General features: G+C 38.4%; 1 protein-coding gene across 2 annotated transcripts in view; it reads left to right on the top strand.

Moving 5' to 3' along the window:
- The window catches only part of LOC141500071 (protein tweety homolog 3-like), a 181,083-nt gene that overhangs the window by 139,595 nt on the left and 16,798 nt on the right, over positions 1-24,690 (top strand). For both annotated transcript variants that reach the window (XM_074202956.1, XM_074202955.1), the window contains exons 8-12: positions 9,231-9,286; positions 11,008-11,100; positions 11,487-11,579; positions 15,636-15,772; positions 23,536-23,712. In XM_074202956.1, the coding sequence (XP_074059057.1) occupies positions 9,231-9,286; positions 11,008-11,100; positions 11,487-11,579; positions 15,636-15,772; positions 23,536-23,712 (556 nt within the window). The remainder of the gene's footprint in view (positions 1-9,230; positions 9,287-11,007; positions 11,101-11,486; positions 11,580-15,635; positions 15,773-23,535; positions 23,713-24,690) is intronic.

The raw sequence follows: 24,690 nt of genomic DNA, 5'->3' as shown, positions 1-24,690 counted from the left end.
TAGTACAATATAATAACTGCATGCATTTATGTTAGATAACTCTCTCTCCACCTCTCCCCTCAGCTCTTTTTTTACCTAGACTTCTTTACCATTAGGATCTTCCCCCAGTGATCTATCCTGGGGGAACAGCCCAGTCTTTGCATCTGAGCATCTTTAATGTTTCCACAGCGAGGGTGTGTAGTGGATAGAGTGTTAAGCCTGGAGTCAGGAAGACTCACCTTCCTGAATCCAAATCCAATCTCAAATACTTACTAGTTGTGTGCCCTGGGCAAGTCACTTTAATGTTTGCCTCCATTTCTTCATCTGTAAAATGAATTGGAGAAGGAAATGACAAATCACTCCAGTATCTTTGCTAACAAAACAACAAAAACAAAAAACCCAACTCCCCTCCAAAAAAAAAACCCCTCAATTGGGGCCAAAAAGAGTAGGACACAACTTAAAAATGACTAAATTGAATGTCTGCTAGAACATCCATCCCCTTGTCTTTCTGAGTCCTTTTTGTGACTTAACTGGGTAATTTGCAGCAAAGGATTTACTATGAGATTCTGCAACATAAGATGCTTTGTACACCCTTGAGGATATCTGAACCCTATGACCAATCATCCAATTGATGGGGAGACACAAGGATTAACCCTTTGACCTGCTATCTGTACAGTTATTTGGCACTTGTCATCTATTGCCTTGTGCCATTAGTTACCATTTCATGAGTCAACTTTTGTCTTCCTCATGAGATGCTTAGCTCCTTTTTGGCAGGGATGGTAGTGAAAATTCTCTTATTTTGCTATCAATTAGTTGACAGTGTGACAAGCCTAGAGTCAGGAAGACTCATCTTCCTGAGTTCAAATCTGATGTTAGACACTTAGTAGCTTTGCGACCATGGACAAGTCACTTAACCCTATTTGCCTCAGTTTCCTCATCTGTAAAATGAGAAGGAAATGGTGAACCATTCCTGTATATTTTCCAAGAAAACTCCAAATGAAGTCACAAAGATGTGACTGAACAGAAATAACAACCACAATTCAACACTCTTATTTCATCAGTCAGTCAGCTATTATTTATTAAATACCTCCTGAGTTCCAGGTACTGTACTAAGTGCTGGGAATCCAAAAAAAGGCAAACAAAACAAGTCATGCTCCAAGGCAGCTCAGTGTCTAACAGAGGAGACAATATGAAAACAACTGTGTATGAAAAAAGATATAGATGGGATAAGTTGGGGATAATGCACTGAAATTAAAGAAAATTAGAAAAAGAATCTTCCAGAAAGGAGGACTTTATTTGAGACTTGAAAGAAACTAGAGAAATTTGGATTGGAGATTAGGAGGAAGAGAGTGCAAGGCAAAAGGGACAGCTAGTAAAAACACCTGGATGCTTAGGAAAAGGAAGATCCTGTTCAAGGAGAATCAGGAAAACCAGTGTCCCTATTCCATAGAGTAGTGGAAGGGAGTGAGAGCTTTGAGGAACAGAATTTCTATGCACACCACAATTCTCAGCACACTGCTATTAATTTAGCTTAACAAATTTATTTAATGCCTACTACTCTATAAGGCACTGTAAAAGGGGCTAATGATATGAAGTCATCTTTCCCCCCACCTTAAGGAATTTGCTTTCTACTAGGGAAATTTTAGCTTGTTAAAAGATAAGTAAATATAGGATTTTATAAATTTAAATTTTTATAATTTATTTTTGACATTTTTCCTTTTTTAAAATTTTGAGTACCAGAATCTTTCCCTCCCTTCCACCCCTCTTCCCCACCCACTGAGAAAGCAAGCAATATGATGTCAATTATGCATGTGAAATCATGCGTATTTCCATGTTGGCCAATATAGGATAATTTGAGGAGAAAGATATTTATTATAATGATAACTAGTTGCTTTGGTGCTTTAGGTTTGCAAAGCACTCTTCACTTGATCCTCTGGGAGATAGGTAGATGCTATTTTTATTACAGATGAGCAAAATGAGGTTGAAAGAGGTTATATTCATTTAGAACTTTGACAGTTCCACATTTTCTCCTTCCCTAAGACAGTAAGCAGTTTGATTTGTTATATATGTACAATCACTTAAAACATATTTTCATATTAGTCATGTTGTATAGGAAGAAACAGGTCTACAGAAAATACACACACTCACAAATAAAATGAAAATAGTATGCTATGATCTGCATTCATATTTCAGCTCTTTCTCTGGATGTGAATAGCATTTTTCAGCTTGAGTCCTTTTGAATTATCTTGGATCATTGTATTGCTGAGGAAACGCTAAGTCATTTATAGTTGATCATCTATTGTGTCCTCTGTGCAATGTTGTCCTGGTTCTGCTGACTTCACTTTGTATCAGTTCTTTATGGGAGACTCATATTTTTTTGGCATATCTATCATGCCATCTAGCTGCTTTTCATGGTACATTGGTCAGGGATGATTCTTCCTGAAGATCCTACTCCTGGACATATGGAGATAGCCATGTGGTGCAATTTTAAAAAATAGATTTTTGAGTCAGAGGAGCTAAATTCAAATTACAGTTCTGTCACCTTAAGCAAATCCTATAATTAAACTGGCTCTCAGGAAGATAAAGGTGTTGAATTAGATGATCTTTCAGGTCCTTTTCAACTCTAGATTTGGGGTCCTATTTTAATGCTGTGGTCTAATCAATTTTGGAAGATATGCTGTACCGGTACCAAGATCTAAGGCAATGAGGAAATCACAGATCTGGAAGAGACTTCAGGGGTTATCTCATCCAATTCCCTAACTTTATACATGAGAACCTGTCAAATTAAGTGACAAGATCACCCAAATAACTTGAATTTGAACCTAGGTGCTCTGTATTCTTCCCACAGTATCATATTACCTTCCCTGTTGGGGGGGGGGTTGTCCCTAAAGGTTCCTATTCATTGAATTCCTGTTGAGAGTCTGCCCAGTGTGGGCAGGGTTTGAAATCAGAAAAAGAAGGAACGGGATAGGAGACAAAATGATATAACTGGACTAAGGTCAGGAGCAGACGACAGAGGCCAAGGATTAAACGGGAGATACGTGAGAATCAAGATCAGGATTTCTTTTTTTTTGAAAGTGTGATTCAGAACTGTGATTTCATTAGTTTGAGGGAACTTTCTGAGGGTGACTACCTTCACCCATGTAGATTAGCAGCCCATCTGTTGCTTATATTTCAGAGAATTAGTTATCTGAAGCACACGGGAGTTGTGACTTGTCAGTGACCAGACTGTGGTTAGATTAGATATTGAAATTAGCCTTAAGAGGCCAACTAACAACTAGCCCACGGTGTAATTCATTGATGTAATTCAACACCTTCATTTTACAGATGTGGAAACTGAGACCAGAGAGGGTAAGAGTCTGTAGCTAACTCCATATCCTTGACTATACCACAACTTCCCTCTCAGAGCCACCTCAATGCCAATGTCAGGGTTCAAGGAGAAAGATGGAGAGACTGGTTTTTCTCCTAAGGGAATAAGATGATGGGGTAGGTGTGAATGGTCCCCAAAGTCCACTGCTTTAGGTGATGGTGATGCAACTCTTGCACTTGTTCCCAGGCTTTTGGGGAGAAGGGAGGGGGAAGCCAGCTCTCAATGATGGATGGTGTTTTTAGTTAAAGTGCTTTTCACTCTTCAGATGGAAGCATTTCACAATGGAGACAGATGATGGTTATTACTGCTGAGAGACTGGGGCTTTTATCTCCTTTGGCTGGCAGCCCCCTCTCTCCCTCCTTCCTCCTTCCCAGTCCACAGAGGCCAGGGAAAGAGGGAGGGAAGCCCATTTCCTGCATTATTGAGCCAACAAACTCATTCATTCAACAAGCAGTCATTGGGTACCCGTGATCTGCCAGGAACTGTGGGGGTTACTGAAGAAGGCAGTCTTTATTCTAGAGATGCTTTCAGTCTTCTTGGGAGGACAAGATACACACTTGAGAAGGTAAATAGTGATACAAGTCAGCCATACAGAAAGTGTCACAAGTCGGCATTATCATAAGTACCCAAGAATCACTAGGTACTTTAGAAATTTGGAGTCAGGAGAGGTTGCAGACCAGGCTATAGTTTAATGCAAGGACCCAAAGAATCTAGGGGTGAAACTGGTTAGTTTGACTCTTACTTTGTGACTGAGGGCTGGTTGCTTGGTGTCTCTGAGTCTCTTTTCCAATCTGCCTTTCTGACCTTCACACCATGTCCTCTCACATGCTGGTCTCACAGCCAAGCTGTTCTACGTACCTACTCCAAGCTTTTCTGCCTTTGTTCACTACCTCTTCATTCTTGAAACATTCCTTTTTCCTCTTAACTCTTTCCCTCTCCTAAGAGAGGCAGGATGGTGTAGCAGAAAGAGCCCTTGGGTTAAGTGTAGAGAAAGACCTGACTTCAGATTTCTCTTCTGATATATATTAGTTCAATGACTGTCAGCATGGACCCTCCCTGAGTCTCAGTTTTCTCATCTGTCAAATAAGGATAATACCTCTTCATAGGATTGTTGAAACCCTCAGATGACATAGCTATATAAAATTTGCAAACTTTAAAACACTGTATGAATACTTTATTATGATGATTACCCCCTACTGAAAACTGTTTTCAGGACTTAGCTCAAATGCCAGCTTACTGTAGGTTTTTCTGGTTTTCCAGTCCAAATGTGGTCTCCCTTCTATGTCATCATGCTAGGTGGAGAACTGGATAGAATGACCTGGTCTGGAGACAAAGAAGACTTCTCTTCCTGAATTAAAATCTGGCCTCAGACACTAACTAGTTAAGCGATCCTAGACTAATTATTTAACCCTGTTTGCCTCAGTTTCTTCATCTATAAAAAGAGGTAGAGAAGGAAATGTCAAACTATTCCAGTATGTTGGCTCAAAAAATCCCAAATGAGATCAAGAAGAGTCAGCCATGACTGAAAGAACTGAAACACAACCACAAATGTGAGATGTGGTTGTTTGTGGTATATAGTTATAATCAGGAAGAAATGACTGTGTGACCCTAGGCAAGTCAACTGAACCAAGTAAATTTAAAGCTGTTCATTACAGAGCAGGTGCTGACCTGTGATAGAAGGAGTTCTCCTCACTCAACCGATGAATTCACAGATCCAGTGGGAAAAAAAGAGGGCAATGTATTAGATGACATCGAAGGTCCCTTTCAACTTTGAAATTTTTCTATTTGTTCCCTCCCTTTCACTCTTACTTTGTTTACTTTAGTTCATGTCCTCATCAGTTCTCATCTAGATTTTTCTCCCAGCCTCATAATTATTTTCTTCAATTAATGTTTTTCCCTCAGACTACAAAATGTTCCCAATGAACTGCTTGGTTAGGCTTTGATTGAGATTTCCAAATTCTCTCATGCCACTCCCCTTCCTTTATTCTGTTCCAGTTAAATAGAGCTAGTTACTGACCCTATCCTGCTCTCTTCCATCCCCCTGCCTTCATGCTGTTCCATGCCCCGAGAATTTCATATTGCAGAGCATTTAAGAGTTGGGAAGAATGTCAAAGGTCATCTAGTCCAGCTTCTACGTGATACGTAAACCCATCCTTTGCTTGAATACTGATAGGGAACTCATTACCTCACAAAATGGCTCATTCTACTTTTAACCAGCTTTTAGATACTCAAATTATTGAGAAATTTTTCTTTGTAAAAGGGAGCTAAAGTCTACTTCTCTATAACTATTGACCATTAAGAAGTGGGTGGCATAGTGGATAAAGGTTTCAGCCTTGGATTCAAGAGGAGCTGGGTTCAAATCTTGATGATATATTAACTGCATTATCTTGGACAGTCACTTAATTCACTGTCTTCAGGAAGCCCTCCAATATGAGTTGTGAATCTATCCTGTTAGAGGGGGATAGGTTTCCACCTTGATGAATTATTATAATCATGTTTGCCCTCTCCTTGCCAAAAAACAAAACAAAACAAAACACCGAAATAAAGCTATGAGGAGGTTTTTCTCAACTAAATTTTTTCTTTGTAACCTCTACCCATTGATCTTGGTTCTACTCTCCAGGACCAAATGAACCAGGAAGCAGCTGGGTTATGCAGTAAATTAGAGATGCCAAATTTTAACTCTGAGGCCCTCAATACTCCTAAGTGCAACCTGAACCAAATTAAATTGATATTGAGAAATGTCTGACTAAATAAATGAATAAATAAACAAACCATAAAACACTGATTATATTAATTTGAGATTTTCTAAGTCAATGTGCAGCTGACACAGACTGCTGGACCTGGAGTCAGAAAGACTGGCCTCAGATACTAGATGGAGGTGCCTGGGCAAGTTGCTTAACCTGTCTTATAATCTATAAAATGGAGGTAATCAAGCTCCTAGCTGCAGGGTTGGTGTCAGTCTCAAATGAGATATTTGTGAAGCCCTTTGCAAAGTGAAACCACCATATAAATGTTAACTACTATTATTATTGTATTCTACATGTGATGACTCAATACTGAATGAAATCAAGGAGATATTAATATGATAATTACAGAAAATGTTTGAGCTTGCCAGATGATTAACTGACTTTATGACTCATATGCTGCTCATAGCTTCCCATAGCTAGAATGCTTTTACTCTTGTCCAGTATATGCAAAAGATAGATCTTCAATTCAATTTTTTTAAAGTATGCAACTCTGAAAAATAGTAATTGTTAAGAAATCTTTAGATACTTAATCACTTTCACCTAATTCCCATAAGGAGCAGACTAAACAAATCTTAGCATCTTAAATTTACAGACTTCTATAAATATAAGCTTATAACTAATATGGAATTAGTATTGCATATTATGTAATAATAATCTTAATGTTACAACTGTTGGTAGAATTAAAATAATTTTATTTCCTAATCCCTCCCATATCACTTTTAAAAAATTCATTATATATATATAAATGATGTATAAATAAATATACAAATAAAATTCATTATAACTCAAAATAAAACATCTCAAATCTGGAGAGTATCTCCTCATTTATTCTCAAAGTCTATCAATAAAGTAAGTCTAGGGAAATTGGCACAACAGTACATGTGAACAGAGAGCATCTAAATCCCCCAGTTTTGGGCCTCCATGTTGGCTCTCTCCAAGTCTATGCTATACTTCTTATTCACTTCTTTCTCCCCTACACCAACCCTCCATGGACTGGGCAGAGGGGATTTTCAGCCCTCTTCTCTGAGAATTCTTGTGGTTGTTGTTCAATTCTGTCTCTTTGTGACCCATTATGAGATTTCTTTGGAAAATATACTGGGGTGATTTGTCATTTTCATCCCTAGTAGATTAAAAAAAATAGAGGTTAAGTGACTTACCTAGGGTCACAAAGCTAGTTTTGAATTCAAATCTTCTTAATTCCTGGCCCAATACTGAGCCACTTAGCTGTCTCCTTTCAAGCATCTAGAAACTTGCTAGATTGCCCTCCATCTATATAACATGCCAGCTTGTCCCATGTCCCCAGCAGGTTTAGTTTTATTTTTTTAAATCACAGAGTGAATGGGGAGGGAGGGAGGCTTTAAAAACAAATTTTGTACATGAACATATGAAGGTTATTTTATTAAATGACTTTTTAAAGAAAATGTTCCATTATCCACCTGTTGCTTATTGTTTTGGATCTTCTGTAAAATCCCAAACTGGCATTTCTTTGCCTTAGAAAATGTTTCCAGGCTTGAGCACACCATCTGGCGGTGTGAGTAGGCATAATTAGAAAGTTGAATTTTTTTTTAATTACCAATTATATTCCAAAGCTAAATAGCATTATCAAAAGTCATCCAGTGCTACTGATCATCCCCATCACTTTCACCTCTCCGATGTGGATTATTGAACTTTGTTTATATTGTAGAAATTGACAGTAATGATATTTTGTCTTTATATGGCCTCTTAAAATTATAAAGCACTTTGCTCACAATACCCTACAAAGTAGGTAGTGAAAGTATTATTATTCCCGTTTTCTAGATGAAGTTAAAACTCAGAAAGTTTAAGGGATTTGCCTAAGGTCACCTAACTAGTGAGTTATAATTTCTGTCATCTCTGAAAGCTGGGGACTATGAATGTGAAATGGTGACATTCTCTGACATGTTGGTCTGTTTTACTGAACGTTTTCTTTTTTAACCTTTGTTACAAGGTAAGGCTCAACAAGGAGGAAAGTTTTCAGAAATGAATATAACATAAAACTAAAAGGCATAGGCATAAATTACAGTTTTTTCTGATTTTGTGGTATAACAGGAAACTCCCTTGAGCATTGTTCAAAAAGTTAGAGGTTAATAGGTCTTCTAGTCCAGACCCCTCATTTTACAGATAAGGAAACTGAGGCCCAAGAGCTAAAATGCCTTGCCCAAGAGCATTGCTTCTTTTGGAATGGCAGATGAGAATGGACTACATGACCTCTGGAGTTCCTTCTCTAAATCTATGATTCAATCTGTGTGTTACATAAATTCCTTGAGCCTCAGTTTCCTCATCTATAAAACAGATTAAGATTGGATTAAATAGCTTTTGAGGCTCCTTACAGCTTCCTAGGAAGGAAAGAAATTTGCATTTATTAAGAACCTACAATGTGTAAGGCATTGTGTTAAGCACTTTGCAAATATTATTTCCTTTGTTCCTTCCAACATCCTGGAGATAGGTGCTATCATTATACTTATTTTATCTTTGAAGAATTGAGGCAAATAGTGACTTGACCAGGGTCATACAATTAGTAGGTGTCTGAGGTTAGATTTGAATCCAGGGGGCAGCTAGGTGGTGCAGTGGATAGAACACCAGCCCTGGAGTCAGGAGGACCTGAGTTCAAATCTGGCCTCAGGCACTTAATAGTTTCCTAGCTTTGTGACCTTGGGCAAGTTATTCTTTTTTTTTTTTTCAGGATTTTTCAAGGCAAATGGGGTTAAGTGGCTTGCCCAAGGTTACACAGCTAGGTAATTAGTAAGTGACTGAGGCCAGATTTTAACTCTGGTCCTCCTGACTCCAGGGCTGGTGCTCTATCCACTGTGCCATCTAGCCACCCCACAAGTCACTCTTAACCCCATTGTCTTAAATAAAATAAAAAAAAAAAAAGATTTGAATCCAGTCTTCCTGACTCCAGGCCCACTGCTCTAGCCATTGTACCATCTAGCTGCCTTCTAGACTTTACCTGTGTATTCTGAGACACTGGAGCCTGCCTAATACCTACCTCTTCAACAGTGATTGATAAAAAAAAAAAGAAATGTAAGGCACTTTGCAGCCTTTAAAGTCTAAAAAGAAAGCGATTGATGACTATCTAATGGCTACAATCAGAAATTTCTTCTTTCTATTCTCAGAGATCCTTCATTATTACCTGGACTGTTCTGCCGGATATATAAACCCCTTTCAGCAGGTGAGTAGTTCACTGGCAATAAGCTGTATTTCTCACACACCAAAACCATAGCATTCTGGGAAAGGGAGAACTTTGGGGTTTTCCATCTGATCTCCCACAAGTCTGACTTCCCTATGGAGAGAGAAGGCACTCACAGACTAGACCAGCTTGGCTCTGCTCCCCAAAACCTATTTGAACATGAGACTTCAATCTCAGAAACTTATTTGGTTTCTACAAATTCCAGAAGGTACCAGTGTAGGTCATTGTGCTGTCCAGGGATGATAAACCTGAGGGGAACCTTGGGAACAAGCCAGCTTCTCCCTTATGAAACCTTTCCTCCTACTGAATTCTAGCTTGATTCCTCAAGGCTGATCCAGTCTTTTTCCAAAAAAAAGCTATTCCGTCTCTTTTGATGATCATTGCTTCACATGTTTTATCCTTGTTTGGAGGGAGCCCTGGCTCATAGGAACCAAGGAGAAAACTAATGAGATTGCCACAGGGATGATTTGGCTCTCACACGCTTGCTCTGAGCCTGGTATCATTCTGGGATTGAGCTCCTGTGAGACAAGGAATTGTTGATCATTTGCAGTAGCAAGTTCCTTGGGGAAGGTGGAGTATTGTCCATGGAGAGGTCTTAGCAGTGGGCAATAGTGAAAGGAAAATGGAGGGGACACAATCAAATGTGTTTGAAAAGCCAGGGAACACCAGTTACTAGTATAAAACCTCCCTATTCAACAAAAAACTGCTGGTAAAATCGGGAAGCCATAAGGTTGAAACTAGGTTTAGCTTTCCCTATCACACAGTATGTCATAGTAAGCTCCATAAATGGCCTAAAGATGAAAGATGAGATCATAAATTGGAGAAGAAAGGCAATGCCTTTCATTACTATGAATAAAAGGAGAATTCTTAAGTAAACAACAGATAGAGATGATCACTAAAGGAAGCCGCACAATTTTTATTGTATAAATTTTGAAAAACTTTTTTAGAAGCAAAATAAGCACGGTTAAAACAAGAAGGGAAACAACCAAGGAGGAGGAGGAAATGGAGAATGAGAAATAGTCTAATCTAATACTCTGGTTAGGCTTAATAATATTACTAACTATAGTCCTTTTTTTTTGAATTGGAAAAACACTTTAACATCCTTTACTGCTATTACTGTTAATCTATAAGGTTGGATGGGATATGTGGCATTATAGCCATTTTACAAAAGAAAATGGTATCAGAAAGATTAGGTGACTTGAGGACCACAGTGAGAGAGTTTGCTCCAGCTGGAGTCAGGATGACTTGAGTTCAAATACAACCTCAGACATTTACTTACCTGAAGTTGTGCCTGGATAAATCACTGAATCTGCCTCAGTTTGCTCATCTGCAAAATGAGGATAATCATAACACCCATCTCTCAGGGTTGTTGTGAAAATGCAATGAGACAACATAGATGACACTTTGCAAACATTAAGTGCTATGCTAGTCATCATCATCAACATTATAACAAACATTTATATAATAACTGTTATGTGCTATACACATAAGTACTTTACAAAAATTATCTCACTGGATCCTTGCAACAACCCTTTAATTTCTGAGGCAGAAATTAAGTGACTTACCTAGGTCACACATCCAGTAAAGGGCGGAGGCCAGATGTGACCTCAAGTTTTCCTGACTTCAGGCCCCATGCTCTAACCACTATATCATATATCCCTTCTCCTTATGGGTCCTGAGCTGGTCACATTTGTATTGAACAGAAGCTGTCTGGGAGTCACAAAGCCCTGGTGGAAATGCAAGATGATATTCTGGAGCTCTTGAGGTCTGCACTTAGAGAATATCCCACCTCCAAGGTAAGAGTTGGGAAAGGGTCCTGCAAATTGTTAAAATACTTTGCTCCTAAGAAGAGGGTAAACTCCCCCTCCAAACCCCCACTCTGTTTTAATTGTCACTTTTTAATTTATTTAACAGTTAGAGCTCAATGATAATGAGATCACTTTTAGGGGTTCCATCCTCAAGGGTTAAGCTAGTTCACCTTGTTCTGTTCCATGGCCATCTACTTCATTCCTTGTTTTAGACAGCTCACATCTTCATTGACCTTGGAGAAGTCTGGGTGAGAGGATATGAATGGATTAATTATAATTCAACCCCATTACCCACTGACATTAGACCCAGAGCACAGCCTTTTGAGTCTAAAGGTGACCATAATTTGTTCTTCTTGCTTTGGTATTTTTTCCAGGATTATCTGATTCGCATCCAGGAAGTTCTGAATTCCACAGAGATCAATCTACAGCATTTGACTGCCCTGGTGGATTGCCGCAGCCTGCATCTGGTGAGTGACCATTAGGGAAGACTCTTAGCAGCATCTAACTGGAGCCTGCTGTTACCTGTTAGGAGAGCTATGAAGAAGTGTGGCTGGTGAGACCATCTAGAATATGTAGGTTTCTCTTTGAGCCCTTGATAATTCATGTAAAGTATTTTAAATATCTCAAGCCTATTCACTTCCCTCTTTGCCCCTCTCTATTAATAGTAGTAATAATAATAATGATAATAATAATAATAATAATAATAATAATAGCAAGTGGATCATTTTTATTAAGACAAAGGATTCTTTCTCTTATTTTCCCAATAGAACTAAAACATTATTTTGGTGTCTTAGCCTTCTGTATCAGCCTCAGCTCATTCTAATCTTTGTTGTTCCTGACTCTGTTTGGGCAGGACTGCTGCATGCTTTTATATTCATTCTCTGTTATTACCTCCTATCATTTTCAGTCAATTTTTTAATTTTTGTTTTTACATCACCTAAAGTTATCCCTGTATCCTTCCTCCTCTCCTGTGCCAAAGAGATGTACATGTCTTTTTTTTTTTTATTAAAATTTTCTCTTTTTCAATCAGAATCAGTCTTCTCTCCCCCTCACTTTTGATGAATTCCTTGTTCATCCACATTGTTCCCTTTGGACAATTTCCTGTCTCACCCTTTCTTCCCACCCGCATCTTAATGAACATAAATCTGCCATATAGGCTTAAGAAAGACTGACTGGGGTCCTGGGTATTTGTTTGGGATTTTGAATCATGGAATTCTTTAATTAAAGAACCTTAAAACCAGAGTGGACCCTAGAGACCATCTAAATTAGGGGTGGGCAAACTATGGCCCATAGGGTCCTCATTTTATAATTGGGGAAACAGACCTGAAGGAGAAGTGACTATATATACAGACTATAGTAATGGCAGAGTTAGAACTAGAATTATGTGTGATTGTATTTCTGGTCCACTGTTCTTTCCATTACCCTGCTTTTCAACATCCATTTTTGTAAAGTTTTCTTACTCCCACCCTTCCTTGCCCCTACCTTAGGATATCAAGAAATCTGATTGATAAAGGTTATACATGTACAATTGTATTACACATATTTCCATATTACTCACATTGTGAAAGAAGAAGCAGAATTGGGGGGGGGGGGGACTTTGAGAAGGAAAAATCAAAAGACAGATTTAAAAAAGTGAAAATAGTATGCATTTCAGATTCCATAGTTCTTTCTCTAGATGCAGATTATTGTTATTTTCAACATCAAACATTGCATTTATATAATGCTTTATACTTTGAAAAGTACATTCAAATATTATCTCGGTGAATTCTCACAGCAGTCCTCTGGGTTAGTGGTGGTATTAGTCCCATTTTACAAATGATGAAACTAAAGTTGATAGAGGGAAATGACATTTGTTAGTTGATAGTATGAGGCAACTAGACAGTAGACAGCTACCAAGTGGCTGGATTTGAACTCAGGAAGACTCATCTTCCTGATTCCAGGTCTGGTGCTCTTTGTACTGTGCACTACTCATCTGCCCAACTTTGAGCATTCTGTATAAATATTTGAAGCTGTGTCTTTTACTCCTGACTTCTTTCTTTGATTTTGTCTCCTGTAAATTTCTGAATGTCTCAATTGCAATTCTTCTTCCTTTTTTGTCATTACTCTTCATGATAATTAACCTGAAGGATACACACAGGCAGGCAGTCATCTTTCTCCCTCATCTTTTTTAGTTTAAAGTCTTTTGGATTAGATTTATAGTTCAGACTAGAAGTATAACTACTTAAAATGCCGTAATCATTGCCTAGAAGTGGCATGGCTGCCTCAGAAGGTAATGAGATCCCTCTCACTAGACAGAGGTCTTTAAAATAGCTTGGTGACCCCTTTGGACAAGATGTAGAAATGATTTTTGGTCCACTTGGATGGTGATGGTCATGATAATTTGCATTTGAAGTAGTGTGCATGGTGTAGTGGATAGAGAATCAGCCTTGAAGTCCAGAAGACCTGGGTTCAAGTCTTGCCTCTGACACATGAGCTGTGTGACTCTGGGCGGGTTCATTTCTTCTCTTACTGCTCCAGTCAACTAAGACAATAAGATTCAGAGTAAGTGTCAATCTTCAATGGTTGAAAGAGTCTCCTTATTTGGAGTTTCCTGTACTAAATAAATCACAGGTCCAATCCAAATAAAAAACTAAATCCATTTAACATTTGAAGATTTATAGAGGGTGGTATTGTATTATCTCTTTTTACAAAGAAGGAAGTTGAAGGTCAAAGAGGTTGTGCTTTGACCAGGATGAAATGAAAAAGAAGTATCTGAGTTTCAAATCCAGATCACTTGACTCCAAGTCCAATTTTTTTTCACGTGGTTATACTACCTATGAGATTCCTTCTAACTCTAAGGTATTTTGAGATCCCTTTGAGCTGGACTGATCAGAGAAGGCTTCATAGAGAAAGTAGGACTTGACTTGGCCTTTGCAGTATGGATATTGTTATTCAATCATTTCTGACTCTTTGTGATAAAATGTGGGATTTTTCTAGGTAAAGATATTGGAATGCTTTGCCACTTCTTTCTCTAACTCATTTGACAATTGAAGAAACTGAGGTAAACAGGGGAAGTGACTTGCCCAGAGTCATATAGTTAGTGTCTGGGGCTGGATTTGAACTTGGATCTACCTGACCTTAAGCCCTGCCTTGTTCCAGTATGCCGCCTAGTTACCCATATGGATAAAATTTCAGTAATCACAGGAGAGAAAGATAGCTCAAGAGAATAACATAATCAAAGACTTAGAAAAACTTGGAAGGACTCAGAAACTGGTATGCTGCTCTCTGATACTTTATTGTTAGTACATGAAGATTTCTGATCTAGTTCCAGACTGGGTTACCCCAAAGATGTGGTTAAAATAACAGGCTCACAGGGCAGCCCTGGAGTCAGGAGTACCTGAATTCAAATCTGGCCTCAGACACTTAATAATTACCTAGCTGTGTGGCCTTGGGCAAGCCACTTAACCCCATTACCTTGCAAAACAAAAGACAAAAAAAAAAAATAACAGGCTCACACCACATGCATATTACACCCGAGCTTGCTTAGATATTGAGTTATTGGAGAAGAACTCTAAAGTTCATCTAGTCTAATTTCCTCATTTTTGTTATTCAGTCGTTTCTGACTCTCCATGACCCCATTTTGGAAGTTTTTTGGTAAGGATACCGGAATAGTTTGTCATTTCTTTCTCTAACTAGTTTATTTACAGATGAAGAAATTGAAGCAAATAGGATTAAATGACTTGCCCAGGACCACACAGTTAGCAAGTGTCTAAGATATAATTTGAATTAAGGAAGATGTCTCCTGTTTCCTGGGCTACTTAGCTACCCCATTTTTACAGAGGAGGAAACTGAAGTCCAGAGACAGCTCCAAGGTCAAATGAGTAATTTACTGGCAGAACTGGGGTTTTTAATTTTAATTCCAAATCCAACACTTTGCTATTATTCCAATAAAAGAGAAGATTAATTTCATGCTCTTGTTTCTCCTCTCTCAGAATTTCCTTTCTCCAACAATTCCCAGAATGTTGCCACCAAGTTGTCCCCCATGACCCTTATTTGGTTAGCTTTGTTTGGAGTCACAGCTACTATAAGTACCACTCAAAAGCAATGGATTTGGTGCATCCATATGGCCTTGAAGGAGACAACTAGGTGACTCAGTGGATAGGATGTTGGACTTGTAGTTAAGAAGATTTGACTCCAAATCTGGCTTCAGACACTCACTAGATGTGTGACCCTGAGAAAGTCACTTGACCTCTGTTTGCCTTGATCCACTGGAGAAGGAAATGATAAACCATTCCAGTATTTTTGCCAGGAAAACTCCATGGGGTCAAGGGGACACAACTGAACGACTGAACAACAACAACAATGGCCTTGAAAGCCATTTCAGACCAGACTAGCCACACAAGGCTAAGAAACAAAGAAATAACAAGTGGGGCTGTAGATCAACATGGGATCACTGGTTTTATTTATTTTATTTTATTATTTATTTGTTTGTTTATTTGTTTGTTGGCTAAAACTAAGAATTCTTTTGTTCTGCCCTGCTTTAGGATTATGTCCAGGCTCTGACTGGCTTCTGCTATGATGGAGTAGAGGGTCTCATCTACCTGGTGCTTTTTTCTTTTGTCACGGCCCTCATGTTCAGCTCTATAGTGTGCAGCGTTCCTCATACCTGGCAGCAGAAAAGGTAAGAGAGGGGAAACCTAGAGGTTAACGGCGGGGGGGGGGGGGGGGGGGGGACGACTGTGTCTTTGTGGTACTTGGAGGTAAAAATCTCACCTTCTTATACAATGCCTTTTCCAACCTTTTTAATTCTGGTGCCTTCTGTGACTTTATTCCCTATTTATCCTTTGTTTGCACATATTTTTATTTGGTTTGCATGTTGTCTTCCCACATTAGATTATAAGCTCCTCTAGGGCAAGACTGTCTTTTGCCTTTCTTTATATCCCCAGCATTTAGTACAAATGCTTAATTAGAATCCCTTTAGTGTTCAGGTGAGAAGAAGAATCCCTATAGGATTCAAAGTTTATTAAATGACTTAGGCTATAGATATCCCCTAGGGTCTTGGGCAGTTACACAAATCTACAGGACTCAGAGATGAACATAACAAGCTATATCCAGAATATATATTAATAAATATACTCTCAGATAGATTTTTAAAAAACTTCAATTGAGGACCAGAAAGTGGAGACAATTCTGAGATGCCAATCCATAGGAAGAGATAGTCCAGATACTGGTCTTTTCTGAGACAATTAGAATTGGGTGGAGTAAATGTAGGAGGAGAAAGAGGAAATTTTTTGTTTGTTCCTATTTAAAGAAGAGTAAAATGGGAAGTTAATTCAGCCTTAGTTGTATGAGAATTAAAGGAACTACTTATGGAGAGGACTTTAAGATTTCTGTCTTCACATACTCAAAGACTTGCTCGTATATAAAAGAGGGAATTAAACTTATTTTGCTGTTTCCCCTGGACAGAAATTGAACAGATGAGTTGAAGGTAAAGTGGGTATAGATTTTGGCTCAATATAAGGAAGATATTTTTAAGTTTTAGAAAATTGCCCCAAAATGGAATGTGTTGCCTTAATAGGTAGTGAGCTTCCTGACACTCCAGATGTACAAACTACGGTTTTCTCATTTAAGGATATTATAAGATTCAAAGAATTTCATCTGGGATCCCAATTACTGATATTCTTGTATCCTGCCTGCCACCTGCTGGCTGAGTGGAATATAACATGGGAAAATAGCAAATCTTAACTTTTGATGAAAAGGAATATAATCCCATATATTTGTATTGCACTCTTTAGTATTCAAAGAATTTTTACATTTTACATTTACTTTAAATTTTCGTTTCAATTGCCTGCTCTCATTTTGGTTGTGTCTTCCCCATAATTTAACCTTCTTCTCTACCAATATCTCTCTTTCTGTCAAAGGTGCTGTCATCCTTCCCATTAGCCCTATCTACTCTCTTTGATTTTTCACATACCCAGCTATTTACTGAGTTCAGGCCCTTATAATCTTCTTTCTGAACTATTGCTGTATTCTCTTAATTCATCTCCTTGCCTGAGGTCTTTGCCCTCCTTAGTTTGTCTCTTTAACAGAGGCCAAAATGATATTCCGAAATTGCCTTATCTGAACATGACTGCTGTTCAATCAATCCCAGTAGCTCTCCTTCCTGGCATTTTAAACCCTCTGAAGATTGACTGCAATCTACTTTTTTAAAATTTTATTTATTTAAGTGGGGTTAAGTGACTTGCCCAAGGTCACACAGGCAATTATTAAGTGTCTGAGGCTGGATTTGAACTGAGTTCTTCTTGACTCCAGGGCCAGTGCTCTATTCACTGCACTACCTAACTGCCCCTGCAACCTCCTTTTTCAGGCTTGTTCTATATGGTTCCCTCTCCCCAGTTGACTGATCTTCTTGCTGTCTTTCACACATTTCATTCCTTCTCCCATTCCCCATGTCTAGAATTCATTCTTTTCCCATCTAAAACTTTTTCTTTTCAATATTTTATTTCTTCTCCAATTCTCAAAATGACTTTTACATTTGTTTTTTAAAAATTTTGCATTCCAGTGTACACATTACCAGCAACATTGGGCAATGATCAACTATGATTGACTTAGCCTTTCTCAGCAATGTAATAATTGAAGACAATTCCAATAGACTCATCATGGAAAATGCCATCCACATCTAGAGAAAGAACTGTGGAGTCTGAGTGTAGACTGAAGTATACTAGTTAACTTTTTTAAATTTGTTTTTTGTTTTTTCTTTCTCGTGGTTTTTTCCCCTTTTGTTCTAATTCTTCCTTCACAATATGATTATATGAAAATACATTTAACATGATTGTGCATGTATAACCTTTATTAGATTTCTTGCTTTCTCAGGAGGGGGGAAGGAGAGAGAAAAAATAGGGAACTCAAAATCTTATGGAGAGGACTTTAAGATTTCTGTCTTCACATGAAAATGAAAACTATCTTTATATATATAATTGGAAAAAAATAAAATATTATTAATTGCAAAAAAATTTTGAGTACCAAACACTCTCCCTTCCTCTGGCCCATCCCCTGCTTATTGAGCCATCAGACAATTTGATGGAGGTTATACATGTCTCACTTCAAACTTTCAGAATCTTCAGTTTCCTCCAAACATTACTTCATATGCCACCTACTACATAAGGGTAAGGATTTTCATTTTACATCACCATGGCTTAGCAAAGAGTCTGGTACAGAGCAGATGCTAAATAAATGCTTACTATTCCATTATCTCACTTTAGCCTCACAGTAACCCATAGGGTAGGCAAGACAGGTGGTATTCTCTTCATTTTTAGACTTGAGACTAAGAAAAATGAAGTCTCGTGGTCATAGAACCAGGGTCCTTCACTGTGAATCTAGTGGTTTTCTACAATACATTGCATCTAGAACATATGGTCTTGGTCAAAATATGAGGCTCACCCTGAAGGGAAGACCTGACCTTTTTGCTTCCTGAATATGGGAGGGACCAGAGATGGTCTGAGCCTCATGATGAGGACATGTTGATTTGCTCAGGTGTCTTTGTACTGACTGTCCCACTCTCAGACAAGGGCCAGTAAAAGCATTTTCAACATACCAGTTTTTTGAAAAAATATACAGGGAAGATGAAAGGCTCTAGTTGTCATGGGGAAGGAAAGGACTGAGTGGATGGGAGTAAGGCCTTCGAATAAGCTCCTCTTATCTGATCAGAGTTGTCCATGGATAAAAGGAACAGCCCTCCTAGCAAGCTCTCTATAGCCCTCTGATCTGCTCCAAGTGTCTTTGAGCTTGAGACATAGGAAGGGTCCGCATCATCAGGAGCAAATCCAATGGAGAGAGAGCTCATAAGAAAATTTGTCCGGCAGTCTGTGCTTGCTCTTTTTGAAACACTGTGCTAATCAAAAACAATTCTTGCCTACACATCCATAAGAAGGAGATGATGTTCCAATAACCATGTACATACAAGTTATATGCTGAGTAATTCAGAGATCATCTCAGAGGAAAGGCATTAGCAGGAATAACAAGGAAGACATCCTTACAAGGAAGAAATTGAGTTGAGGATGGAAGGAAGGAAGGAAGGAAGGAAGGAAGGAAGGAAGGAAGGAAGGAAGGAAGGAAGGAAGGAAGGAAGGAAATGAGGAGGTGGAGAGGAGGAAGGGGAGCATGTTAGGTATGGGGAAATCAGTAAAAATCTATAGAATTGGGTTGGGGCAGCTAGGTGGCGCAGTGTATAGAGCACTGGCCCTGGAGTCAGGAGAACCTGAGTTCAAATCCAACTTCAGACACTTAATAATTACTTAGCTGTGTGGCCCTGGGCAAGCCACTTAACCCCATTTGCCTTACAAAAACCTAGAAAAAAATTATTGGGGAAGGAAGGGAGGGAGGAAGAAAAATGTAAAACTCAAAACCTTGCAAAAAAAGATTGGTTAGAAACAAGCATTGTGTATAGTTGAAAAAACAAATAAATAAATTTCTTTAAAATTTTTTAATATTCTGGAAGGAGCCACTGGAGGAATTGACATGATCAGATCAGTGCTGCAGATTAGTGGAGAATAGGCTGAAATGGGGAAAGAATTGAGGAGGGAGACCAGCAGGAGCCTATTTCAGTATTCCAGGTGGGAACTAGGAAAGGCCTGGGCTTAGGCAGTGTCAGGGGAGAGGACAGGTTATATATGAGTAATGTTGTGAAGACAGAACTGGCAACAGATTGCATCTTTGGGGTGAATGTGAGTGAGGAGTTGAGGAGGATGTTTGAGGAAGCTAGGTGGCCTGGTATTTATCTAATAGATGCTAGATAAATGTCAGCTATTATTATTATGACAGTTAATGGTGCAATGAATTAAAGTGCTGGGCCTGGTCAGAAAATGTCGTGGATGTTCATTTATCAATCATGTCTATGTGATCTAATTGGGGATTTTCTTGGCAAAGATTCTGCAATGGTTTGCCATTTCCTTCTCCAGTTCATTTTACAGATGAGGAAACTGAGGCAAACTGGGTGAAGTAACTTACCCAGGGTCACACAGTTTTTCAACATTCATTTGCATATCTGGTCTGAGGCCAGATTTGAACTCAGGAAGATGAATCTTGGAGACTCTAGATCTGCACTCTCTTCAACTTTGTCACCTAGCTATCTTCCTGAGAGATAGGTGATATTATTTTGGCTGGAGTTAAAAAAAATCTGAATTCATAACTGACCTCAGATACTTATTACCTGTGTGACCAGGGAAAGTCACTTAACCTCAGTTTGTCTCAGTTTTCCCAACTGTGAAATGGGTATAATAAAAACAACTAACATCTACTTGCTAGCAGAGTTGTGAGGATCAAATGATATAATATTTGTAAAGTAGTTAGCATGAGAACTGGCACATATAATGATGCTATCAAAGTACATATTGTCTTAGCTTCCCTTTAAATTGTGAGCCTGGGTGCCTGGGAAGAGAATGGTGCTCTCACATAATAGGGAAGTATGGAAGAAGGAAAGATATTGGGAGGGAGGGGAACAAATAGTTTTCTTTTGAATGTTTTGAGTCTGAGATTTCTGTAAGATGTCAAACATTAGATATCCAGCCTTGTGATGGAATACCAAGTCTGAAGAAAAGTTGGGGCTGGATAAACAGATCCGAGAATCAACCACATAGAAAATGATATTTGAATGGATGAAATCTGGAAAAGATGACCAAACAAGATAGTCTAAAGGAAGAAGAGAAGAGAGTCAAGGACAGAACTTTGGATGAAGAATTAACAAATAAGCTGGGAAGGAAAGGTGAAACAGGAAGACATAAAACTGAGAAGCAATATCTCAACAATTCAGAGAGAAGAGAATATAAAGAAGAGGGGAACTGATGTCATTTTCACCAAAAGGGAGGTCAAGAAGGATGAGCATTGAGAAAAGACCTTGGGTAATTTTGGAGAAAGTAATTTCAGTTGAATGATGAGTTTGGAAGCTAAACTACAGAGTGTTTAGAAGAGAATAAAAGGAAAGGAAGTGAAGGCACCTATTTAAAATTTAATAATTTATTTCTCCCCCCATTTCATGTAAAAATGTTTAACATTCATTTTTTATTTTATTTTTCTAATTACATGTTATGAAAGTTTTTCAACATTCATTCACTTGCATATTTATAAATTACACAGTTTTCTATCATCCTCCCTTCCCACCTCCTTCCCTCAGTGATGAATAGTCTGTAAAAGCTATGCATGTACATTTGTGTTTAACAAGTTTACATATTAATCATTTTCTGTATTGACATTCATTTTAAAAAATTTGAATTCCATATTCTTTTTTCTCCTCATTAGGAATGCAAACATTTTTATATGGATTATATATGGGAGGCACCAATTTAAATTTAATTTAACATTTTATTTCTCCCAATTATATGTAAAAACAATTTTTAACATTTATTAGTTTTTTGTTTTCTCCCTTCTTTCCTTCCCTCCCCCCTCATTGAAAAGACAAGCAATTTGATTTTGGTTATTAATGTGCAGTCATGCAAAACATAATTCCATTTTAATCATGTTGTGAAAGAAAACAGTTAAAAAACAAGAAAAAGAAAGAAAGTAAAGAAAAAGTATGCTTTTATCTACATTCAGACTCCATCAGTTATTTTACTAAAAATGGATAGCCTTTTCCATTTATTCAGAATTATCTTGAATCATTGTATTGAGGCACCAATTTTAGATGGTTCTCTCAAAGTTTAGCCTTTAAAGGGTGGTGATATAAAATAATAGCTGGCAATGAATCAAGGGATAGTTTTTTAAATATGGGGAGAGACATGATGATGTGATCAGATAAAGCAGTGAAACAGTGGAGGACAGAGAGAATCTGAAGATAACAGAGAGAGTAGAAATAGAAAGGCAACTTGCTAATGAAGAGAGAATAGAATGGGGTCATTGTGAATGTAGAGGGGGGAAAAGAGTCACTTCTTGCAAGATGGCCAAAGGAAATAATGGGAGAAGACATATGAATGATGTGAGGTGAGCTAGCAGGAAGGAGTGAGAAGTGTTTTCAGTGAGATGAGCCAAGGATCTCAGTTGAAAGGTGTGGTGGTGGTGTATTAATGCCTTGAGATTTTTGAGGAGGGATGAAGAGGTTTGGAATAGCTGCTGTGATGAGTGAGCTAGTGAATTGATTAGTATCATGTAAAACAATTACCTTGCAGCAGAGAGGACCCATTTGATATTATGTATTATAAATTTTCAAAAGACCCAAACTTCATGATTTTCTGAGGTCTCATTTTAGCACAAGAATGAAAGTGAAGGCAGAGGGTGTTGGAAGTAATACAAGGTTGAGTCTTAGCAAACCATAATGAGTGAAGGAGGAAAAGGACTTAAATACAGTTGAACTGGTTCTTCAGAGGGTCAAGATAGGAAAGAAAAAAGAGTGTAGGGGAAGAAAGGAATAGAGGTCATGATGAAGAAGATCAGTGCTACAGATAGTAAAGCAGATGGAGAAGCAAAATGATAAAAACTTATCATCAGATAAAGGAATTTCAGAAATTTTGGAATTGGAATTCCAAAGGAATTAGAAAGAAATGGTGGGAAAGAAATGGTGGGAGGTATGGGAGATGAGGGAGTGGAAGGGTAGAAATAGAGAAGATATTTGATATAATGTTTACCTTATTTCATGTCCTGAATAAACTTAGATCTGTAGCCTGTAGAATATAAAAGTTGGGAGGGACTTAAGAGACCTACTTTAGGTCTACTTTAATCTACTTTATTTTTTTTTATGTTTTTGCAAGGCAAATGGGGTTAAGTGGCTTGCCCAAGGCCACGTAATTATTAAGTGTAATTATTAGGTGTCTGAGGTCAAATTTGAACCAGGTACTCCTGACTCCAAGGCCGGTGCTCTATCCACTGGGCCACCTAGCTGCCCCTTACTTTAATCTACTTTAAATGGGAAGCAACCCAGTTTGAGGAAGGATAAGTGATTTGCCCAAGTTGGCCTAGCTTCTAGCTTTTGTAAAATCTAGTACCATTTACATTGATTTGTGTACTGTCCTCTAAAGCAGTGTTTTGTTTTGTTTTGAATAGTCCTCTAAACTCAGATAGAAAGGATCCCTGCTGACTACACATTGGCATTATATTTTATGTACTTTTATCTTATTAAACATTTCTCAATTGTCTTAGAATCTAGTTCAGGCTGAATTCTGAAATACTGGACAGGGAGGAGGGAAAGAAGCAGGAATATATGTGCTCCTGTGAATACATATTATATCTCCCAATAGCATTTTAGTTTCTTGAAGAGAAACTATATATCTCCATTGTCTAGCATGGTGATTGTTACATAGTAGAAACTTAATGAATGTTTTTTTGATTGATCAGTTGATACTTCCTAGGAAAATCAGAGCCAGACTTTACAATTCTGGTCTTTTGTCTGTTATCAGTCCCTTTTCTTTTCTGATCACCCATCTTCTCACTTATTCTGCTGATGCCATCTTGCTCTTCTAGGGCTGCTGATGATGATGGGGAGGAAGAGTCTGCGACTCCAGGAGCCAGGCAGACCCATGACAACCTCTATCGAGTACACATGCCTAGTCTGTACAGCTGTGGGAGCAGCTACGGCAGTGAGACCAGTATCCCTGCAGCAGCACACACAGTCAGCAATGCTCCTGTCACAGAGTACATGTGAGTCAGTGTGGTAGAGCACTTCTTCTCTCCCCCCCATTCAGATGTGGGGTATGAGGCAGCATAATCCTCTGAGCCAACAGTCCCCCCTTCCTCTACCTCCAATGCCCAAACATTTATGTAGTGCTTTCAGATTTACAAAGTGCTGGAAATATTATTTCCTCATCCTCATATTTCCTTATTCTAAATAGTTCTCTGACAGAGGTGCTATTACTCCATTTTTGCCAAGGAAGAAACTGAGGCTAAAAGAATTAATTAACTTGCCTGGAGTTCCACTACTAGTAAGATATTTTAGGCAGATTTGAATGCAGGTCATCCTGACTCTGAATCCAACATTTTATCACTGTATCACCTAGCTGCCTGTTAATATTGTGGATGGTGTGCCTAGTCACCCTTTGAATGTAGAAGAGAAATTAATATGAGACCTAGAAAGAACTGAAGATAGAATGCAAAGACCTGTTTCTGTTTCTGTCTCACCTGTAGTATTTGAAGGGAAGGATTAAATAATCCCTAAAATCTCTTCTAGCTCTAACAAGCAGCTGCTTCAAAAATGATAAGAGAGGGATATAGTAGGAATTGAAGGTGATGTTAAGCCAAATGATATTAATAAAAGGGAGTAGAAAAGGATAAAGGGAAGAAAAGAGGGGAAGAAAGAAGGGGGAAGGGAAGGGAAGGGAAAGAGGAAGAGAGGGAGGAGGGAAAAGGGGGAGTGGGAGGGGAAAAAAGAAAGGAGAAAGAGAGAGAGGGGGGAGAAAGGGAGAAAGAGAAGAAAGAAGAGAGGGAGAGAGACAGAGAGAGAGAGAGAGAGAGAGAGAGAGAGATAGCTTAAGATTTGGACTCCGACTTAAATTTGAATGCAGGTTCTCCCTCTTACTGTGTGATCATCAATGAGAGAACAAATCCTCTGAACGCCAAATTTCCTTATATGTAATTGGGATAAATAATCCATGAGCTACTTAGCTCAGGTTAAAAAAAAAA

The sequence above is a fragment of the Macrotis lagotis genome, chromosome X, assembly GCF_037893015.1.
Source record: "Macrotis lagotis isolate mMagLag1 chromosome X, bilby.v1.9.chrom.fasta, whole genome shotgun sequence".
NCBI classification, from domain to species: Eukaryota; Metazoa; Chordata; class Mammalia; order Peramelemorphia; family Peramelidae; genus Macrotis; species Macrotis lagotis.
The sequence above is the reverse complement of the archived record's forward strand: the minus strand, read 5'-3'. Positions and strand labels throughout refer to the sequence as shown.